Below are 23794 nucleotides of genomic sequence, written 5' to 3' on the forward strand. Positions count from 1 at the left end.
AAAGGGGCTCTCTTTTTCATCTCTTTCTCTTTTTGTTAGGGGCGCTGGGCATATTCATGCGATTCTTTGCCTTACGGCAGACGAGAGTTGAAGTATATCATGCATATTAAATTTTTATGTATTATTCCGTGACAATAAAAGGAACTGTGAGCCTTGATCTCTTTCTCTGCCTGCCCCTTCCTGGTGGATTTACTCTCTCTACCTGTTTCTCCATATCACACCTTCTGACCTATCACCTCTGGGTACCTCCCCCCCCCCCTCCCCCACCGCCTTCTTTGCCCCTTTTAACCTATTATTTTACCTATTCTATGTTTGTCTCAATAAGGGATCCTGACCTGTGGTGATGACTGACCACTTCTTCCCCTGGATATTGCCTGACCTGCTGAGTTCCTCCAGCAATCAGATTCAGATTTATTGTCAGAGTGCGAACGTGACATTACACACAACCCTGAGATTCTCTTTTTCCTGCAGGTGAGGCAGAATTATCTCTTATTGGTCGTGCAAAAAAAAAACTGTGCTCAACAATCCTTTGCTTGCTCAAGATTCCAACATCTGCAGCTTTTGTGTTTCTAAAGCAAGTGTGTCTTCCTTATAATGTATCTTAATGGATCATCAGGAAAGAGGTATAGGTGCCGCAAGATTCAGGTTATGGAGCAATGTTCCCTCTGATTTTTAGTTGTCAGTGTGGGCAAAAATCTTACGTTGTGCATTTTTTTTTCTGTGACAAAAGCCTGTGCACACTGAGTGCTCGGGCAAAATGTAAACTTGGAATTGTTTCAAGATCATTTTGGCCCAGTTTATCTTTCATGGCTAATAAAACTATATTGGCATATTTTAATATAATATAAGTATGATTGAATTCTACAGAGTATGATATTTAGTTAAGATTTGATTTTATTTTGGGTCGCTAACCTTTTGTGTGCGCATTAATTGCCTTTGTGCGCTGGTTGCAAAATATGTGCGCGCACACACATGCACAGGTTAGAGGGAACCGTGTCCAGGAACAGCTGCTACCCTTTCACCATCAGACTCCTCAACAACAAACTCAATCAGAGGTTCATTTAAGGACTTTTCCTTTTGCACTTCATTGATTTTTTTCTCTGTATTGCAGTCAGTTGGTTTACATTTCTCTCTTTGTTGCATCTGTACGTATTTTCTTGAGTATAGTTTTTTTGCACGACCAATAAGTGATAATTCTGCCTGGTCTGCAGGAAAAGAATTTCAGACTTGTGATGTCATATAATGCACTCTGACAATAAATTTGAATTTTGAGCTGATATTTGCATTCGAGTTTTCTGTGTCTTGGCAAGAAATCAGCTTCATATTAAATAAAGAAGTATGAAATTCTCTTATAAATTAGCATAACATCTTTACACCATCAACAATCGGGACCGGGTTCAAATCCCGCATTGTCTGGACGGAGTTTGTACATTCTCCCTGTGTCTACGAAGGTTTTTCTCCAGGGGCTCCAGTTTCCTCCCATCATTCGAAATGTACTGGAGGAGGGGGGGTGTAGGTTAATTGGGTGTAAATTGGGCGACACGGACACGTGGGCCAAAATGGCCTGTTACAGGGCCGTAGGTCCAAATTTTAAAAAAAAACTGAAGAATGATTTTTTTTCTTCTTGATTAGAAAACAACTTAAAGTAAACTAATTGACTTATCTGTACTTATGGAGATTCTGAGGAGAAGCATAAAAAGTGAAGGAAATGAGTGAAGGGAAAGTTCCCAGTTAGATGGTATCAGGGTGGACATTGAAGGAGGGACGCAGCAGAGAAATAATTCTGCTTCCGATTTAATATAGATTAATAAAGAAAACAATATTGCTGTGGACGATTGAGAGGGATGTTCTGAAGGGGCATGGATATAATAAAATTGGGGGTATATATTGTACAATGTGATAAGATTAATGGTAGAGGATCTGAATCATAGTGAATCATCCTGATTGATGGAGATCAAAGAGGACGATGAGGAATTGAGGAAAATTGAGAGGTGAGATTGAATGGGAAATGAGCAGGAAGCGATTGAAGAAGATATTGAGGGTCATTTGGCCGAGAGTTTCCTTGGCGTTATTATTTAAAATTTAAATATTAAATTTAGACCTACAGTGCGGTAACAGGCCACGAGCCCGTGCCGCCCAATTAACCCTCAACCCCCGATTATTTTAAAGGTGGGAGGAAACCCACACAGACAAGGGGAGAATGTACAAACTCCTCACAGACAGTGTCAGATATCCACAACAAAATCTAAAAATTGCAAAGAATTATTGTGAAAATTTCAGTGTGGTGCCACCATTTAACATTTGAATAGTTTATCAGTGTTACAGTTGTTAGGTCTGCTTTGTTCATGAATGAGTGAGACAAACACCAGGCTGAGTCGAAATCAGGGTTCTTTGTTCTTTATTACCGGATTGTAACACTTACGACTAACCATGTTAGTCGGAGAATGCATTCTGCCGTTATCAGCAAAATGGTGATTTTTTATACCCTTGGATATGTGCTTAGAACATCATCATATCATTACTTGTCCAATGACTAAAACTGTTGCTATCCTTTCCCTGCTAGCTTCCTGCCTCTCAATCCATCAATGTCTCTCTTATCTTATAAGTACAAGGATGCATTCACATCTTGTTACAGCCCTGCACATTCCCATCTCATGATGTTTTACCTAACAGGAGTACAAGGACACCTCCCCTTCTTGTTACAGCCCTGTACAGGGTAACTCCTTACACATTCCCATCTCATGATGTTTTACCTTACACAGTCCATGTAACTTGCCACGAAAGGAAATGACATGGTGCAACAAACTACACTGCTGTCTCTGAACAAGCATGCCCTTCCAAATTACTGATGGATCCACCCTTTCTACAACTGGTGATGACGCAGCCGATGCAGTAAAAGACAATTCCTCCACATTGCTAACTGCAGCGCAGCAACAAAGCAACTCTTATCAAATTGTATTATGTAAACACCAACCACCTTTTGGATAGGCAAGTCTTCATCACAGCACAGTGACTCAATGTTATTGAGATTTTAACTGGATCACCACAGAATTAACAATAGGTGACACTCCTTTCACACACCTAACCCTCCTAGGAAGCAGGTAAACTCACTGGCCATGTTGCTCCGTGGGAGCCTTTCCCACTCCACCATGAATTATTTGGTTCATCAGGAAGTTGGGATTTTAAGGGAGGGTCCTGCTTCCAGCAGCGACGTCGCGAGTGATGCGTTACGTACTCACTAGAACTAAAATCCTTATTCTACCACTGAAAACTGCACTGGAACTAGACTTCACATTTACAAACACAAGAGTTCACTTTTCTTCCTCTCTGCAGACTACACTGACCTCCTTCCCACCACTGTGACATAAGCACGCAGGTGGTGATGTCATTAATGGTGCCTGGTGAAGCAAATTGTCCTCTATCACTGCCAGAAGACGATTAGTGAGTTAATGCAGCTGGGCTACACCCACCAAGAGTCAGAACCCAGTTGTTTTCAACTCACCATGCCCAGTTGGGACGTTTCCACCATGAACCTGCTAAATTACCTGATTTGACCCACATAATTGGTGGTGTGAAAGGGGCTTTTGTCTGATGTGGCTTCAGCAGTCTAGTTCTCAAAGTAGTGCTGAATTCTATTTCCTCATTTCCTCGGCACCAAGAAGCAAACAGCCTTTTACCATTGAGATGGTGCACACAGTGACTCAACTGGATGGAGACTGTACTTCTTCATACATTCCCCAAGGAGTTTCAGAGAAGAGTGGAGGGGTAATACTTGAGGGAATTCAGAGGAATGCGAAGAATGAAACATAAAATTATGAAAGGGATAGATACGATAGAGGAAGAAAAGTTGTTTCCACTCGTAGGTGAGACCAGAACCAGGGGACATAACCTCAAGGTTCGTGAGAGTAGATTTATGACGGAGATGAGGAGGAGCTGCTTTTCCTAGAGAGCAGTGAATCTGTGGAATTCTCCTCTCAAAGAAGCAGAAGAGGCTGGCTCATTAAAGACACATTTACTGCTTTCGGGTGAATTCTCTGCCAAGAATGCACTTGCAGAAGCGGATTCAGACCTGTGGAATGGTCATTCAGGTGGCAGCGCTAAAAGCGCAGCGCTGGCCATCTGAAAGGGACAGCTGCACGGGAGGCACCGCGGAGCACACTCCAGCTCCTGTCCCTTCAGGATGTCAGTGCTGGGACGGCCAGCGCCGGCCGCTCTAGCCCTGACGTCCCGCACCAACCATTCCAGCCCTGACATCTCATGCTGGCCACTCCAGCCCTGACGTCCCATGCCGGCTCCCCCAGCCCTGACGCCCCGCGCCGGGAGGCAGGGGCAGAGGGGAGGAGGGCTGTCAGGTGCTCGCCAACCGATGATCAACCGCTTAGCAGCTGCTTTCAGGGGTCTGCATTCAGGTGTCTAGGGAGACTTCTAGGGCGATTATCCCTCCCAGAGGAGGGTTAGAAAGTGCACCTCACAGGCATCTCCTAAACTTTCAGGTGGCCTCCCAACAGCCGCATAGGGGTAGAATATGTGGCTTTACATCCGGGTATTTTGGCCACCTGAAAGTGCCTAGTAAGATAGATTTTTACACAGACAGGAAATTAAAAGTTTTGAGGGAAAGGCAGGGTGGTGGAGCTGAGTCCACAGCCAGATCAGTCATGTCATTCAGGAAATGAAAAGAAATTTTAAATTTTAGATATAGACGTACAGCATGGTAACAGGCCATTTCGGTCCACGAGTCCGTTCTGCCCAATTTACACCCCGATATGTTTCGAACAGTGAGAGGAAACAATTAGGTGACAGGAAAAACTCCTAACAAACAGCGTGGAATTCAAACCCTGGTCCTGATCGCAGCCCACGATGGTACCATTTGCAGCCATAGGAACAGATGTCCCTGCAGTTCCCAATACCCAGCTAACTACTGTGCATTTCCCACAGTCCCACATTTTCTGCTTCACTTACATTCCGAATAGTGTCCAGCATGGATCTTCCCCCATTCCAAGACTTGGTGGACTTCCTCATGCAGTTCAGACTTGCCATGCTGTGCCACTTCCGATCCTCTAGTTTTCTGTGGAAGGCTCCAGCTAATAACAGGACACTATCATACAGGTAAAGGTTGGATATCTGTAGCGCAAAGAGAGTACAATCACAATTACTCAGAAGCATCAGATTTTGGCAATTCCTAATTCTAAATGCACCCAGTTTGGATGTTTATTAACTAGAGACAGAGGTAACAGGAACAGAGCTTTTCACTCATTAGACTCAAAAAATTTGATTCATTTTTCTGTCACTATTATGCTTGTTCTTTCAAGAAGAACCCACATAAAGTTGTTCTTCTTGAAAGAATAAGCATTACAGTCAAATTCATTCATTTTCTCATCTTCCTGCATCAACATCACTTTGCGGTCAGGAGACAGAATGCAGGCCAAGTTTAATCCACTGGTTGGTTGTTACGGGTTTGCTGCTCAATGATTCTTGCCTCCTACTTGAGGTAGCGATAGAAATCCTGCTCACTTCCTCATCGACCACACTATCAGAGACTGTCAATTAATGGGCAAAGTGTGATGATGCATCAATATTTGGTCACGTGCAATCTACAGCAATGGAATAACATGACCATCCTTCCCCCCAGCATTGTCACCATTTATATTCTCTGAGGTGACGTTGTGTTCACTTCGCCTGAGGAGTGGGTGATGGTAGCGGAGCCTGCAAGCTCCTACAAATACTGAAATCTTCTTCAACAGAGACATGACTGACAATTGTTCTCATTATAGCAATCACCTGGGATTATTGGGAGAAGGATAAGATTCCCACGACCTCATGGAGGCAGATTCCATTAGGTGGGTGAAATGGGTTTAGCTTTGCAGATGTGCTTGCTGGTTCCCAGTTCTATTCAGCTCCCCACAAGTGAATGAATCCAGTTCCCATCTTGCTACTGCTGGCAAATAAGGTTGTCAGTTTGGAGCTGAATACAAAAGAAATGGAAAACATTTCTGAAACAATGACACAAGACTGAAAGCTGGCCATCCCTTGTGGCTGTTCTGAAGACTCGAGGGAGGTTTGATTTGAGTGAATCCAATGATCAGATTGGAATGGGTCGTCTGCTCAGATCCCAGTAGGTCACCTTTCCGCAAGGATCAGCCAAAGATTTATTTGTATAAAAATTAAAGTTTCTGGCAGCTGTGGTGAAGTGGCAGGGCTGGGAATGAGTCTCCAATAAGCTTTCATTACCCTTATACATCAATAAGTGAAGGAGGTGACAAAGAAACTAGATGTCTATCACCAACCTGTCAACTAGTTCATTGAAATCATCCAGTGCAAGTATGTACTTGTCTCTTATCAAAGGACACAGCTTCTATTCTTTAAATGAAAGAAATGCAGTGACAGTTGTTATCTGTATTTAAATATTAACTGTAATGGTTGCACTCGGTTCTAACTGAGGATGAGTAGACTGTACCATTTGAGTATCTTTTCAAGAGAGATGCTGAGATGTTGAATTGTGCAGCCCTGCCTTTTACAGAGCATGCAGAGAAAAATCACTATTTCTCAGATACACAATTTTCCAGCTCAAATCATCCCATTCTGCAAAATGGTGTCAATTTCTGTCTGAGGTGTGCAGCAATGATGCGTGACTTCAGCCAGAAGAGGTAATGTCACACAATCACACACAGCACATCCTGTTTGTTCTGTGTCAACCCAACTTACAGGAAGTTTCTTCAGGTGCTTGCGGAGGTTTGGTATGACACCAGAAACCCTGGCAAATTTATACAGATGTGTGATGGGAAGTGTGCTGACTGGTTGCAACATGATCTGGAATGGGGATACTAATACCCCTGAGCATAAAACCCTCCAAAGGGTACTGGACACAGCGCAGGACATCACAGGCAAAATCCTCCCCTCCCCACCATCGAGAACATCTATATTGTCAGAGCAATAATCAAGGATCCCCACCACCCAGCAAACACTCTGTTCTCGCTGCTACCATCAGGAAAGACTTGCACCACCAGGTTCAGGAACAGCTGCTACTCCCCACAGCCCCCCCCCCCCCCACCCACCATCAGACTCCTCAACAACAAATTCAATCAGGGATTTATTTAAGGACTCTTTCTTTTGCATTTTATTGATTTTTTATCTCTCTGTACTGCACAGTTAGTTTGCTTACATTCATTATCTGTTTACATTTCTTTATTTGTTTACATGTGCATGTGCATGTTGAGTACTTTTTTTTTAGCAGTACCAATAAGTAGTAATTCTGCCTCACCCGCAGAACCAAGGGTCACAGGGTTGGATGTGATGTCATGCATGTACTCTGGCAATAAATCTGAAATCTAAAATCTTAATTAGTTTCAGGCTTTCATCCCCAACAGTGCGTAGCTGCCATACAAAAATGCATGCCCCTCATCGGATCTTTTCACCCATCCAAAGCCTTCACCCACAAATCTCTGACTCTCCCAAACTCATTGAGAGCTCAGACTCCCTACATCAGTCTTGGATCAATCACTGATATCTTCCCCATCATTGATAATCCCTGCTCTCCTCAACCACTGAACCTCTTACAAATCATGGACACACCAATTCACCAAAACCCTAACATCCCCAAAGACAAAAATGAATCCACACACTATCATGCATTGATGTGATCAACGGAGAGGCTCACCAGTCCATTTCACATTGACTTATTAACCCACCACCGATAGACTTCTGGGAAGAATGTCATTGTGACCACTACTATTGTGCAATCCAATAACTGAGTAACAGCTAGCTTTCAGGAACTGAAGGTATTCTGGATTAACAGGGGAAGTGGGCCAAGGAATGGATGATGAAATTTAACTCAGGCAAGTGTGAGGTGTTGTATTTTCAAAGACTGAAGGGAGAACTCTGGAGCATGGTTGAGAACACAAAGACCTGGGGATACAGGTTCTCCCTCTCTTCCCTGCCCTCTGCTTTCTTTCCTTCAGCTCTCCACTCCCCTCCCCTTCCCTTTCCGTTCACAGAGTCATCTCCCCTCCCTTTGTTTGCTGGTTCCCCTCCTACCCTTATCCGCCCATTACCTCCTGTGGGACCATGCTCCACCCCCTGCCCCCTACGTTGATGAAGGGCTCAAGCCTGAAACGTTGGTTATGTGTCCTTGTCTTTGCTACCTAAAGTCCAGTCTTTGATCTGTTGAGTTTCTCCAGCATTGTGCTTTTACTTTGACACAGGTGCATATTTCCTTGAAAGTGATGGCCTGTTTTTGTACTGTACAACACTACAACTGTACAGTTGCATGAGACAGGGTGGTAAAGAAGGTGTTTGGCCTATACTCGGCAAAGTGAGACCTCATGTAAGAGCTCCACAAAACATTGCTGAGACCACATTTGGTGCATTTTGGGCAGCTCTGGTCATCCAGCTGTGTGAAGGATATTTTCAAGCTGGAAAGGGTGAGAATGTAGGGAGACATCAGGGGTGTTTTATTTTTACGCAGAGAGTTGTGGGTGCCTGGAATGGTGGTGGAGACTGGAACAATAGGGGCATTTAACAGACGATGGAAGAAAAATAGAGGGTTACGAGGAAGGGAGGGATTAGGATTTTTTGGTAGGAATATATAGGGTGTCACAATATTGAGGGCTGAAGGGCATGTACCGTGCTGCAGTGTTGTATGATTCTATGAAAAGATTCACAAAGGTGTTACCAGGAGATGCTGAATAGGCTCAGACCTTTTATTTGGGAGGGAAGGAAGCACGTCATGAAAGGCATGGATAAGATCACAGTCATTTCCCCAGTGCTGGGAATCCAAAATAAGGGAACATGGGTTTAGATTTACAGGGGATCTGTCAGAATTTTTTTTTTTCACACAGAGTGGTAGAATATGGAATGAGCTTCCAGACTAAGCGGGAGAGGTGGGTTCAATTGGAACATTGAAAAAACATTTACACAGGTACATGGATAGGAAAGACTTGGAGGGATATGGGCTAAATGCGGGTAAATGGGATTAGTTTGGATGGACAAACTGGTTAGCATGGATGAGATGGGCCACATGCCTGTTTTTGCGCTATACCACACTGTGTGTGCGCGCGCATGCATGTAGAAGTATGTGCATGAACATGCAAACATATGCCTGTCAATGTATTAGCATACATTTGTATGAGAGCAATATATCTTTTAGTGCAGGGGCAGGCAACCTTTTATCATTTGTGGGTTGGATAGTGTGTCAGTAGTTGAACAGTGGACCAGGGGATGGGGGGGGTGTCGCAGTGGTGCTCAACAGGGTGGGGATGGCGTGGCGGTGGCAGTGCTGGATGGGGTGGGTGCCGTATAAATTTGGATGGTGGGACACATGCGGCCCACAGACTCTATCCAGTATGGACTGGTGCGTGTGGTAATTTCACTCAGGTTCCAGCCCAGATAAATTTGAATCCAGCCTGCAGGCTGTAAGTTGCCCAGCCCTGTTTTAGTGTGTGAGTGTGAGCACAACCGAGTGAATATGATGATGTGCACAATATAACATTCCAATCGTTTAATTTTAAATCACTTCAAAAGACCAAATAGGTTTCATTTTCCACAAAGCTGCTGGATTCCAGGGTCACAAGGCAGGAGAATCGGCTTCCCTGAATACAGGGTTCTGCTTCACAATCAGACTGAGATGAGGTGCAAGACCACAATCTTAACAGCATGACAAAATGATACAAAAAGATAACCTGGCTGATCCTCAAGGCATCATATAAAATGCATTAATAAAATTCCTGTTCATTGATGGATCAATGAAGAATTTATGATTTAACATTTAAAATTTAATTTTAATTTCTACTCTTCATGTTAATGCATCTACCAAGATTGTTAATATCTTCATTTACAGATATCAGTCACTTATCTGTGTGACAGATGCTATCACCTCCTCTTAAGACAAAAACCTGATAGATACTGACACTTCACATATGATAGACCATGTCATCTTTCCATATAGCAGTCTCCATTCATCATCTACCCCCTCACAGAACAATCACTGGCACCTCAGTCAAATGCTCGCAACATGTTTCTGGATTTCGCACAGTGACGCAGAAACCAATTATTAATATTATCAGACATCTCAATCCAATGGATCTCCACTATATTATTGCAACTCTTTGAATGAAACATTCCCAAGCAGACACCTACACAAGGTTTATGCACATCTGTCACTTACAGACCTGGAGTGTTTGCAAGTAGCCCTCCTGTGGGTCGCACAGCAGAGAGGAAATGCGATGGTTGTTTCTCATACACCTGCGGTTTGGGTCCTTGGAGGTGGGGAAGATCTGCCTCACCACTGTCATACGGCCCAATGCACTGTGAACGAGCTCTAGAATCTCCGCGTCACTGATTTCCTGTTAATTACAAAATGGTACAATACAATAAATTAGAATGCCAGTATCAGGAGGAGAAGTAGATCATCTGTTGCTTTCAGCCTGCTCCACCATTCATCAAAGCCTTGACTCATCTATCCTCCATTATCCCCTTAATACACTAAAGCTCCCGGTATCTGGCACTTTTGAGGATTGGCAGAAGTCGAATAAATGAATATTCTGATTGATTGAGACTGTGTGTGGTGTGATTGGTGTACTGATGACCATTAGGGGAACTAATTTTAAACTTTTGTTATTTTTGCCTATTTATTGTCCACGATTTTATTTTTGCCAGGTTGCTTGAATCCTGGATAATAGGGATTTTACTGTATCTAGAAAATATAGTGAACTCCATCTGAATGAATATAACAATCTCCTAGGCAGCACAGGAAGCAATTGTGTACAGGCACAGAGGGCCATCTAGTAGAGCCACTGCCTCACAGCCTCTGGAACTGTGGAGTTTGCATGTTCTCCTTGAGACTGGGTGGGATCCCCCTGTGTGCTTCGGTTGCCTCCTTAGGACAAAAAGGCTGTTAAGATAATTGGCCGCTGTAGGATCAGAGGTTAGTTAACGGGGAAAAAAGCAAACACAATGCTAAAGAGACTCAGCAGGTCAAACAGTGTACTCTATACGACAGATACATAACCAACGTTTTGGGGTTCAGCCCTTCATCAAGGTCTGAGCAAAATGAAGGCAAGTGCCTGAACAAAATGGTGGAAGGGGAGGCCCACAGGCCGAAGGTGAGAGGTGGACAAGGCTGGAACTTCCATATTCTATCAGAGCCCCCAGTCTGACGTGTCTCAGAGTTAGCTCACTGGTTTATGGAGTCATTCCAGCCACGGCTGAGAACAGACACCCCACAGCTTTTAATAAATGAAAGCCAAAGCCATCGATGCAAGAACCTGCTGTGATTTTTAAATACCAACGCTCACACTAGTTATTAAAGAAGCAGATGCCATCCATTGATCTAAAGTTTAAAGGGACTTGCTTCAACAATCAAATTATTGATGTATGTTCTGGAAAGATGCATGTTATTAAGCTGATGGCTGGATCATGCAAAAATGCTGAGTACTTTTCTAGTATTTTTTTAAAAGTCTGAAATATGCACTTGTGTAAATGCTATGAATTTTCATATGAATAAAATAAGAAAGTGCCTTCTGGGGGACAACTTGCTGAAAAGCAAGGAATATTGTTGGCTTACTTTCATGTCTCCTTACAGGTCAGAAATGCCCCATTTCTTACATACCCTGAGATTACTTAGCGATGTTAGCACTGAGATTAATTCTTCAAAATTCTCCTCTTCAGTCTTCCCACTAGTGTCCTAAAAAGTGAGTGAGCATCATTTCAAAGCCACTTTCATTTCTAGTCCCTTCTTGGGTCTTCTTCGGAGAACACTGTTATACTTTAATACAATGAAGCAATTTCTGCAAAAGTTAGTGAAAGTCTAGAATCACATGCTGGGCTAGATGAGGCAACAGTAATTTGCCTCTGAATCTGATCCAGTTTTTTTTTTAGAAATCATAATCCATCATCATGGCCTGATACACTGACCATTCCATCATTCCCCACTGATGCTGCTTGAAGCACTGAGTCACTCCTGCTGACTCCGGGTCACTCCTGCTGACTCCGGGTCACTCCTGCTGACTCCGGGTCACTCCTGCTGACTCCAGGTCACTCCTGATTATAGCCTCTGCTATCTCTCGTGGATGCACCAGAGCAGATTTTTCGGATTTCTTTTGAAGTTCCAAAAGTACAATGTAATTTTGCTTTCTCAGCATTAATAGTCAATGCCACCGAATTACCTGTTCAGCAGCAGAACCTCGTCATTACTGTAACCATACCTGAAAAATCACTAAAAAGGAAGTTTCTCTTTCCATAGAAACAGGGAACCATAGAACATTACAGCGCACAAACAGGCCCTTTTACTTTGTGCCCAAATATTATTCTGCCTAGTCCCACCAACCTGCACCATCCGTAGCACCCCTTTCCTCCCCCTCCCTGTCCACATTCTTCTTGTATGTTAAAAGTGAGCCCACAACACCTCACACTTGTTTGCCTTAAATTCCATCTGACATTTTTCAGTCCACTTTTCCAGCTGGTTCAGATCCCTTTGCAAGCTTTGAAAGTCTGCCTTGCTGCCCATGCATCCAATCTTTATGACATGAAAACTTGCTGATCCAATTTACCACATTTTCATGCAAATTCCATAGGAAAGGTTATTCAAACAGGATGTTTTATCATGTAGTTACTGAGACAGGTTTGATTAGATCATTTAAATGGTAACTGGATAATTAATACAACGGGTTCTAATGACAGCTGTAAAAACACAGTAAATTCTGGAGGAACCCAGCCGGTCTCGCAGCTTCCACAGGAGGGAAAGATGTTTTGGGTCTGTGCCCTTCTTCAAGGTATAAGCATAAAGCAGGCTAGGAGGGAAAGGGGAAGAATGGGAGGGGGACGAGTCCAGACCAAAAAGCAAAAGGTGTTAATTGGACATGATAAAAGGAAAGGAGACAGATTTTAGCTCTGTGAAACAAGACAGAAGGAAAAGGGAAGAGAGAGAGAGAGAGAGAGAGAGAGAACTAGAGGAGACAGGGCGACAAAGATGGGAGGGTTTGGGGAGGGGGGTTTACCCTCCCAACCGGAGAAGTCGGTTAATGCCATCCAGTTGGAGGGTGCCCAGATGGAAGATATGGTGTTGTTCTATCAATGTGAGAGTTATTTCAGCCTGGCAGTGCATGAGACCATGGACAGACATGTTAGCAATGGAATGGGATAGGGAATTGAAATGGGTGGCCACGGGGAGATCCATGCTATTGCGGCGGACAGAGTAGAGGTGCTCAATGAAGCAATCTCCCAGTCTGCACCCAGTCTCTCTGATGAAGATGAGCACCAGATGCAGTAGATGACCTCTGCAGATTCACAAGTGAAATGTTGCTTCACTTTGAAGGAGTGTTTGGGGTCCTGAATGTCATAGTGAGGGAGGAGGTGTGGGTGGAAGTGGAGCACCTTCTCTGGCCACACGGTAGGTCCCAAGGGGACGATTGGTGGGGAGGGAGGAGTGGACAAGGGAGCAGTTCCTACAGAAGGCAGAGAGGGGAGGAGGGTGGAACGTGTGCCTGGTGGTGGGATCACATAGTAGATGGCAAAAATGACGGAGGAGGATATGTTCAGCTTACATTAAACAGCAAATGGTTCAAATCCTCTTCACACACAACTCGGATACTGGTTTTTGAATGTCTAATACAAACGCAATTCGCTAGTATGGAAAACGTCCCTACATACTGTATAAATTCATTGACATATTAACAAGGTACATCTTTCTACTTCGCTTGTTGTTCTGTTCAATCAATTACACATTTGTCTAGCTTTTCTTTAAAAATAAAACCTCATTAGAAAACTAGCTGCTCGCTTACTCTTCCACTCCTAATGTGGGTGGTTAAAGCTCCTGTTCAACATGGAGAAGATCAAATTCGCTTTAAATACATTATTGATTATGATTATAATCAGGAAATTAATTAGAACACATGGTATTAAACCGGTGAAGAAATTGAACAATTAGGATCGATTATGTGGCCTCTTGTACAATTCAGGATTAATAGGGCATCAGTAGATTTGATGTTCATTTGGAAATGTTAATGCAAATTTCTGTCTGTGAAATGGATTACCCCAGCATTAATACAATGCTCTGATGGGATAAAACATCATTTAACTCAATTATTGCTGGTAGTCAATGTCCCAATATTATCTTCTTGCTACACCAGTACCAAGAGTCCTGCATGAAGCAGAACAGATGTATCGAATTCCTAATATTCATTAGATGTTTACACTTCACTAGTCCATAGTAAACCATCACACATTGAAAAGGTCTTATACTGACAATGCTAATTTGTGTGATGTGCTCAGGCAAGGTCTCTAAGTTGCAGGGTAAACAATAAAGAGCAGTGGTCTCAATATTTCAATATAAAATCTAAGTACTATGTATTCAATATCAGCATTAACAGCCTCAGAATCAAGACAACCCTCTACCCAAGAGCAATTAGCGAGGGGCAATAAATTCTGTCTTTGCCAGCAACAATCCCATTCTGCACAAAAATGGATGTAAAGATGAAATGAAACATTTTTTTAGATATATATACAGCACGGTAACAGGTCCTTTCGGCCCACAAGCCTGTGCCACCCAATTACACAAGATTAACCTCCATCCCTCGGTACATTTTGAACGGTGAAAGGTAACCGTAGCCCTGGGGAAAGCCCATAAAGACACAGGGAGAACGTACAAATTCCTTACAGAGAGCACAGGATTTGAACCCCAGTCTCGATCGCTGGTGCGGTAACAGCATTACGTTAACTGCTATGGCTATCATGCAGCAAATTAAATGAAAATCTTTTTTAAAAAATTGCTTATGAAATTAGAATGAATGTCGGCATGAGAGGCAAAATGGCTGATGTAGCAGTTAGTACAATGCTCTTACTGTGCCAGCGATTTGAGACAAGGTTTGAATCCCACGCTGTCTGTAAGGAATTGGTATGTTCTCCCTGTGTTGGCGAGGGTTTCCTCCAGGTGCTCCATTTCCTCCCATCATTCAAAATGTACCAGAGGGTTGCAGATTAATTGGGTGTAATTGGGCAGAACGGGCTCATGGGCCTAAATGACCTGTTACTGTACTGTATGCCTAAATTTAATGAAAATCAAACAAGAAGCAGTGTATGAAAACAGGAAGAATTAAAAATAATTTCCCTTGTGATATTGAAAAGTAATGACTGGGCCTTTTCACACAGCCAAATCTAGTCAATCCTCCCAGGACCTGGGTAAAGTTCCCAGGAAGGCTGAACCTCCAGGGATTTTCACACCACATCCTGGTAAATCGCCATCTGAGCATTTTAAAAGGGGTCCCGCCCCCAACGATGAGTGTTACACACTCACAGGAAGTCCCACCATACAGTTGTAATGGCCCTGCAACTCTGTACCTCAATTACAAAGCAAGCAACTAGTGTAAACACAGTTGTCAAATGTATGTTGCCAATAGTGGAGGAACAAGACCGCATATTTGCGGACGCCTATGTGACGCATACATGCAGGCGCTGATGTCGCAAAGCTTACCTGACAAGTAATTTGTGCTTTCACACCACCAGAAGGGTGAACTCAGCTGGGCTCCAAGAGTACTCCCCACCCAAATCTCGGACCCTGGTCAATTCTGACCAGCCTTGCCAGATCCGACCTTTTCACACTGCACGATTCCTGGGTAGGTAACCATGTAAATAGCCTGGTTAACCCACTTGTATACGGTCATGTGAAAAAGCCTTCTGTGTGTGAAGCACTTCTAAACCCTTTGGAGAGATATGATTAAAAAGCTGATGAATATAAGTCTGACTCTTTTTTCTGTTTCCTTTAAGTTGTTGATACAGTATTGAGTTGAATAAACATGATAGCCTTCAAACTGGATCTGTTAGCACTCGACCTTCACATGCAAATTTAAGTTCTTGAGAGTCACTACCTTGGAGGATCTTTCCTGGCATTGTGAAGAAAGCACGTCAGCGCCTCTACTTCCACAGGAGTTTGCGGAGGCTCAGTTATGACACCAGAAATCCTGGCAAATTTCTACAGATGTGTGGTGGGAAGTGTGCAGACTGGTTGCAACACGATCTGGAATGGGGATACTAATATCCCTGAGCATAAAACTCTCCAAAAGGTAGTGGACACAGCCCAGGACATCACAGGCAAAAAACTCTCCCCACAGTCAAGAACATCTACAGGGAACGCTGCTGTCGGAGAGCAGCAGCAATCATCAAGGATCCACACAACCCAGCACATGCTCTGTTCTCATTGCTGCCATCAGGAAAGAGATGTAGGTGCCACAAGACTCGCACCACCAGCTGCCTCCTCCACCATTAGACTCCTCAACAACAATTTCAATCAGGGACTCATTTACGGATTCATATTTGTGCACTTTATTGATTTTTTTCTCTGTATTGCACAGTTGGTGTGTTTACATTTTTTATCTGTTTATTTGTTTGCATGTGTATGTTGTATACAGTTTTTCTTTTTGCACAACCTATAGGTGACAATTCTGCCTTGTCCATAGGAAAAATAATCTTAATGTTGTATGTGATGTCATGTATGTACTCTGACAATAAATTTGAAATCTATAAAATGAAATTCACTTGGGGTAGATGAATAAATGGAAATGTATGTGAAGTGGTACCTTGCAGGAACGTGAGTTGAACTTGTCCTCACCCATTCTACCTGAGCATGTCGTGGCTTGGGCTACTACCATCAAGAAGGATGTAGAGGAGCATCAAAATCAGGACTGCCAGGCTGGGAAATAGCATCTTTCTTGATTTAAAAAATTTAGACATACAGCACAGTATCAGGCCCTTTCGGCCCTTTAGCCTGTGCCACCCAATTACATCCTATTGACCTACAACCCCGACACATGTTTTTGGAGGGTGGGAGGAAACCAGAGCACCTGGAAAAAACCAACGGAGACATGGGGAGAACATACAAACTCCTTAGAGACAGCACCAGAATTGGACTCCCGTCACTGGCGCAGTTACAGCATCACGCTAACCTTTACGCTAACCGTGTTGCCCTTTTGAGATGAAACCCTTTATTGAGACTGGTTAAGTGTAGTAGAGTAAAGAAATCTGGGTGGGATAGGGACCCCATATTATTGGTGAATCAGGTCGAGGTGAATATCCACAAAAACAGACTCCAAATGAAGTGATGTATTGTACAATCTCGGACAACGCCAGAGTCAAACCCTGGACACTGGCGCTGTAACAAGGTTGCACTAACTGCTACGCAAACTGTACTGCAGGTTCTTCCCGCAGGCTATGAAATTGTAAAATGGTATCCTGTAACTCAATATATTTATATATCTTTATTTTATATTATATTACTATATATACTGTACTTGTGCTTATTATGTGCTGTGTATATGTGTGTTCTTCATGGTCCGGACAAATGTGGTTTCATCTTAATCAGTGGTTTTCAAAATACCCCCCCCCCACCCCAAACTCACATTCCACCTTAAACAATCCCTATGCCATAAGTGAATAGTAAGGGATTGCTTAAGGTGGGATGTGAGTGGGAAGGGAAGGTTGAGAACCACTGCTCCAGACCCAATTGTTACTGAAATATTTTGCTTGAGAAAAATTGTCATTGGCCCATTTCCTTTGGAGATATGAAACCCTGCACATAACGAGTCCATTCTTACCACTCACATACCAAGCAATCCTTTACTAATCACAGAGCACCTATGGCATAGGAATTGCTTAAGGTAGAATGTGAGTTTAGGGGGAAGTTTGAAAATAACTGATCTAGATATATATGTGCAGTCAGATTATAATAAACTTGAAGTTGATGGGACATTGGCTAATCTGATGGAAGAGATGGGAGATATTTAGTACAATCTGTGACCCTTGCTAACTACTCACTCGATTGTCAAGAATCGCTTGTTTTAGCTTGCTGCCTTTGGATCTATTTAAAGGCACTTTGCTTTTTCTTTAGCTTCACTTACTTATTTACTTGCTGAGCATTTTCAATTTGCACCTCGATGACCGCTGTTCATTCCTTTACGATACGCTGCATAAAATTGGAGACTGATTGGGTAGCTTTGGGCCTGCTTGTGGGCTCTTTGAATACCTTCCAAACTCCACAGAGTTTAAACAGGGAGTTCTTTTTGTCAACACTTATATGCCTCAGTAGATACCACTGGCACCATTCCATCAGCAATCTTAGCAGCAAAGACCAGCAGGAATTTTTTTCTTCAGTAAAATTACATGCTCCAGTTCCTTTCTTGTTTGTTGCTTTGGAAGTCCGAGCATGCTGCTGCAGTGTTCATGCATGGCAGCAGGTGGCTGCCTCCTCTCTAGACAAGAGCTCAAAGACGACCCACTAAACTGGCGGTTCTCAACCTTTTTAATTTCTACTCACATTCCACCTTAAATAATCCTTACTAACCACAGAGCACTTATGGCATCCTATGCCATAGATGCTGTGTGGTTACTTAAGGTAGTATGTGAGTGGAAAAGAAGGATGAGAACCACTGCATGGCCTCACATACGAGATAGCAGATGCTGGAATCTGAAGTAAGCACAATGTGATGGAGGAATTCCCCAATGAGGGTTAGGGCTAGTTCTCCAATGAGGGTTAGGGCTAGTTCCCCCTGTGACCTGCATGGGTTTTCCCTGGGTGCTCTGGTTTCCTCCCATCCTCCAAAACATACATTGGAAGGTGGGAGAATTATAGGTTAATTGGACGACATGGGTGTCAATGGCCGGAATCAGTTTCTACCTTGTTGTAATTGAAAAAGAAAACCCCAATCGGCCAAGCAGCTTCAGCAGGAGACAAAGAATGCTTAATAATTTAAAAGTAAATTAAAAATGTTGACATTTAGAATTTAAAATTAGACATACAGCACAGTAACGGGCCCTTCCGTCCAAATTATACCAAATCCAAAATCCAACCACTGCTACGTTTAAAAGGTGGGAGGAAATCCACGCAGACATGTGGAGAATGTACAAACTCTTTATGGACAGCATAGGATTTGAACCCACTGTTACTGCAGTCAGCGCCAACCGCTACGCTAATCGTTTCGCCCTTTTGAGATGAAGCCCTTTATCGAGACTGGTTAAGTGTAGTGGAGAAGCTCGAGTTAAGATATTGGGGAGGAACAGGGACCCCATGTGATATGTGAACCAGGCCGAGGTGAGTATGTATAAAAATACACTCAAAATGAAGTGATGTAACCTCGGACAGTGGTTCTCAACCATATTTTTTTCCCACTCGCATATCAACTTAAGCAATCCCTGACTAACTACAGAGAACCAGTGGTTAGTCGGGGATTTGCTTAAGGTGGCATGTGAGTGGGGGAAAAAATATGGTTAAGACTCATTGGTGTAGGAAACCTGTCCATGCACAATGAACAGCAATTGCTCATCATTTTTTTTTAAATTTTTTATTTTTCACACCATAAATCACGTTAGCCATGATATACACTTTTTCTTTTTCACACATATACAGTGACTTTTTCTCCCCCCCCTCCCTCCTCCCAAGCCACCCCCCCCACCCCCCCCCCTCTCATCCACTTTAGGTATACAATCTAGGTTGCATTAAGCCAGTCAGACAATGTTGTCATTCAACAAAAATACACCAGAAATTCTACTGAGTCCATTCTTTTCTTTTCTTCTCCTTCCATCAACTTAGGTAATGTTTGTTCCCGGTAGGTTTTCGCTATTGTATTTAATGTAAGGCTCCCATACTTGTTCGAATATTTCAATATTATTTCTTAAACTATATGTTATTTTTTCTAATGGAATTATTCATTTCTATATACCATTGTTGTATTTTCAAATTATCTTCCAATTTCCAGGTTGACATAATACATTTTTTTGCTACGGCTAGGGCTATCTTAACAAATCTTTTTTGTGCATCCTCCAAGTCAATTCCAAATTCTTTATTTTTTATGTTACTTAGGAGAAAGATCTCTGGATTCTTTGGTATATTGTTTTCTGTTATTTTATTTAATATCTGATTGAGATCATCCCAAAATTTTTCTACTCTCTCACATGTCCAGATTGCATGAATTGTTGTTCCCCTTTCTTTTTTACATTGAAAACATCTATCAGATACTGTTGGGTCCCATTTATTTAACTTTTGCGGTGTAATGTATAGTCTGTGTAACCAATTATATTGTATCATACGTAGCCTCGTATTTATTGTATTTCTCATTGTTCCAGAACATAATTTCTCCCATGTTTCCTTTTTTATCTTTATATTTAAATCTTGTTCCCATTTTTGTTTAGTTTTACCATTTGTTTCCTCATTCTCCTTTTCTTGCAGTTTAATATACATATTTGTTATAAATCTTTTGATTAACATTGTATCTGTAATCACATATTCAAGGTTACTTCCCTCTGGTAAACTCAAATTGCTTCCTAATTTATCTTTCAAGTAGGATCTCAGTTGGTAATATGCCAGCGCTGTATCTCCAGTTATATTGTACTTATCTCTCATTTGTTCAAAGGATAAGAATCTACTTCCTGAAAAACAATTTTCTATTCTTTTAATCCCTTTTTTTTCCCATTTTCTAAAGGAAAGGTTGTCTATTGTAAAAGGGAGTAGCTTATTTTGCGTCAATATTAGTTTTGGTAATTGATAATTTGTTTTATTTCTTTCTACATGAATCTTCTTCCATATATTGAGGAGATGGTGTAATACTGGAGAAGTTCTATGTTGTACCAATTTTTCGTCCCATTTATATAATATGTGTTCAGGTATCTTTTCCCCTATTTTATCTAATTCTAATCTCGTCCAGTCTGGTTTTTCCCTTGTTTGATAAAAATCTGATAGGTATCTTAATTGTGCGGCTCTATAATAATTTTTGAAGTTTGGCAATTGTAAGCCTCCTTGTTTATACCATTCTGTTAATTTATCTAGTGCTATCCTCGGTTTCCCCCCTCTCCATAAAAATTTCCTTATTATTTTCTTTAACTCTTTGAAGAATTTTTCTGTCAGTTGTATTGGCAATGCCTGAAATAAGTATAGTATCCTTGGAAAAATGTTCATTTTAATACAGTTTATCCTTCCTATCAGTGTTAGTGGTAGCTCTTTCCAATGCTCTAAATCGTCCTGTAATTTTTTTCATTAGTGGATTGTAATTGAGTTTATATAATTGGCCTAGATTTTTGTTTATTTGTACACCTAGGTATCTTATTGCCTGCATTTGCCATCTGAATGGGGATTCCTTCTTAAATTTTGAGAAATCCGCGTTATTCATAGGCATTGCTTCACTTTTATTTATGTTTATCTTGTATCCCGACACTTCTCCATATTCCTTCAATTTCTTATATAATTCTTTTATTGATAGTTCTGGTTCTGTTAAGTACACTATCACATCATCCGCAAATAGACTGATTTTATATTCCCTGTCTTTTATTTTAATTCCTTTTATATTATTATCTATTCTTATCAATTCTGCTAGTGGTTCTATAGCTAGCGCAAACAATAACGGTGATAGTGGGCATCCCTGCCGCGTTGACCTGCTTAAGTTAAATTGCTTTGATACATGTCCATTTACTGTCACTTTCGCTAACGGTCCCTTATATAATGCTTTAATCCAATTATATACTTCTCCAGTAAACTGAATTTTTGCAATACTTTGAACAAATAATTCCATTCTACTCTGTCGAAGGCCTTCTCTGCGTCTAAAGCAACTGCTACTGCAGGTGCTTTATTTCCTTCTACTGCATGAATTAAGTTAATAAATTTACAAATATTGTCTGTTGTGCGTCTTTTTTTGATAAATCCAGTTTGGTCTAAATTTACCATTTTCGGTACCTGTTCTGCTAATCTGTTTGCTAATAGTTTAGCTATTATCTTATAATCTGTGTTTAGCAAAGATATTGGTCTATATGACGCTGGTGAGAGTGGATCTTTCCCTTGTTTTAGTATCACTGTAATTATTGCTGTTTTACATGAATCTGGTAAGTTTTGTGTCTCATCAATCTGGTTGATTACATCCAGGAGGGGCGGTATTAATAGGTCTTTAAATGTTTTGTAGAATTCTATTGGGAGTCCATCCTCTCCTGGTGTCTTATTATTTGGTAATTTTTTTATTATCTCTTGTATTTCTACTGTTCCAAATGGTTCTGTTAATTTATTTTGTTCCTCTATTTGTAGTTTTGGTAGTTTAATTTTAGTCAAAAATTCATCTATTTTCCCTTCTTTCCCTTCGTTTTCAGTTCGGTATAATTGTTCATAGAATTCTCTGAAGTTTTCCTTAATTTCTTTTGGATTATATGTAATTTGTTTGTCTTTTTTCCTTGTTGCCAATACCATTTTCTTAGTTTGCTCTGTCTTAAGCTGCCATGCTAAGATTTTGTGTGTTTTTTCACCTAGTTCATAATATTTCTGTTTTGTCTTCATTATATTCTTCTCCATCTTATATGTTTGTAATGTTTCATATTTTATTTTTTTATCCCCCAATTCTCTTCTTTTGGTTGTATCTTCCTTCATTGCTAATTTTTTTTCTATGTTTACTATTTCCCTTTCCAACTGCTCTGTTTCCTGATTATAGTCCTTCTTCATCTTGGTTACATAACTTATTATTTGCCCTCTAATGAATGCTTTCATTGCGTCCCATAGTATAAACTTATCTTCCACTGATTCCGTATTTACTTCAAAATACATTTTTAATTGTTTTTCAATAAATTCTCTAAAATCCTGTCTTTTAAGTAGCATGGGGTTTAATCTCCATCTATACATTCTTGGAGGGATGTCCTCTAGCTTTACTGTCAGTATTAAGGGTGAATGGTCCGATAGCATTCTCGCTTTATATTCTGTTTTTCTTACTCTATCCTGCATACTAGCTGATAACAAAAATAGGTCTATTCTTGAGTATGTTTTATGTCTAGTCGAGTAGTATGAGTATTCCTTTTCTTTTGGGTTTTGTTTCCTCCATATGTCCACAAGTTTCATTTCTTGCATTGATTTAATTATAAATTTGGTTACTTTGTTCTTCCTGTTAATTTTTTTCCCCGTTTTATCCATATTTGGATCCAAATTCAGATTGAAATCCCCTCCTATTAGTATGTTCCCTTGCGTATTAGCTACCTTCAAAAAGATATCTTGCATAAACTTTTGATCTTCTTCGTTAGGTGAATATATATTAAGTAGATTCCAAAGCTCTGAATATATCTGACATTTTATCATAACATATCTCCCTGCTGGATCTATTATTTCCTCTTCTATTTTAAATGGCACATTTTTGCTAATTAATATAGCCACTCCTCTTGCTTTTGAATTATATGATGCTGCTGTTACATGTCCTACCCAATCTCTCTTTAATTTCTTGTGCTCCAATTCAGTTAAGTGTGTTTCTTGGACAAATGCTATATCTATTTTTTCCTTTTTCAGTAAATTTAGTAGTTTCTTCCTTTTAATTTGGTTATGTATTCCATTAATATTTAAAGTCATATAGTTCAGCGTAGCCATTTTATATTTTGTTTATCTTCTCTTTCCGTTTTTCCATCATTACCTTTCCTCCTTTTCCATTTCTGTTTTCTTATTTTCAACTCTTTACAAGACAACATTCCTACAACATCCAACATTTTCCTTATTCTCCTATTTCTATCTTCTTTATCCCCAATCTCCCCTTCCCCTCCTGAGTTGTCCTTTATCCCTTGTCGGACAACCACATCTCCCCTCTCCATTTGGATTTGCGAATCCACTCGCAAGCATCAACTGATTTTGCAGTGACCGCTATTTTCCCCCACCCAGCCCCCCCCAGAAAAGATTTCACTTTTCATATGTCACAAAGGTCACTCTTTTAATTCCCTCCTTATTCTCTCTATTCCATTACCTTCCCTTATTAATTCTTGTCTATACTATCTATATTTTCCTCTAATTACAGATACATTCACGTATGCACAT

At 41.2% G+C, this 23794-nt stretch overlaps 1 protein-coding gene across 1 annotated transcript in view; it reads right to left on the bottom strand.

Annotated features, from left to right (window-relative positions):
• Positions 1-23794, bottom strand: part of LOC138737314 (glutamate receptor ionotropic, delta-1-like) — a 722304-nt gene that overhangs the window by 113617 nt on the left and 584893 nt on the right. Inside the window, exons 6-7 of the mRNA XM_069888067.1 lie at positions 10164-10337; positions 4960-5121 (exon numbers count right to left, since the gene is read on the bottom strand). Of these exons, the coding sequence (XP_069744168.1) occupies positions 4960-5121; positions 10164-10337 (336 nt within the window). The remainder of the gene's footprint in view (positions 1-4959; positions 5122-10163; positions 10338-23794) is intronic.

The sequence above is a fragment of the Narcine bancroftii genome, chromosome 6, assembly GCF_036971445.1.
Source record: "Narcine bancroftii isolate sNarBan1 chromosome 6, sNarBan1.hap1, whole genome shotgun sequence".
Classification (NCBI taxonomy): Eukaryota; Metazoa; Chordata; class Chondrichthyes; order Torpediniformes; family Narcinidae; genus Narcine; species Narcine bancroftii.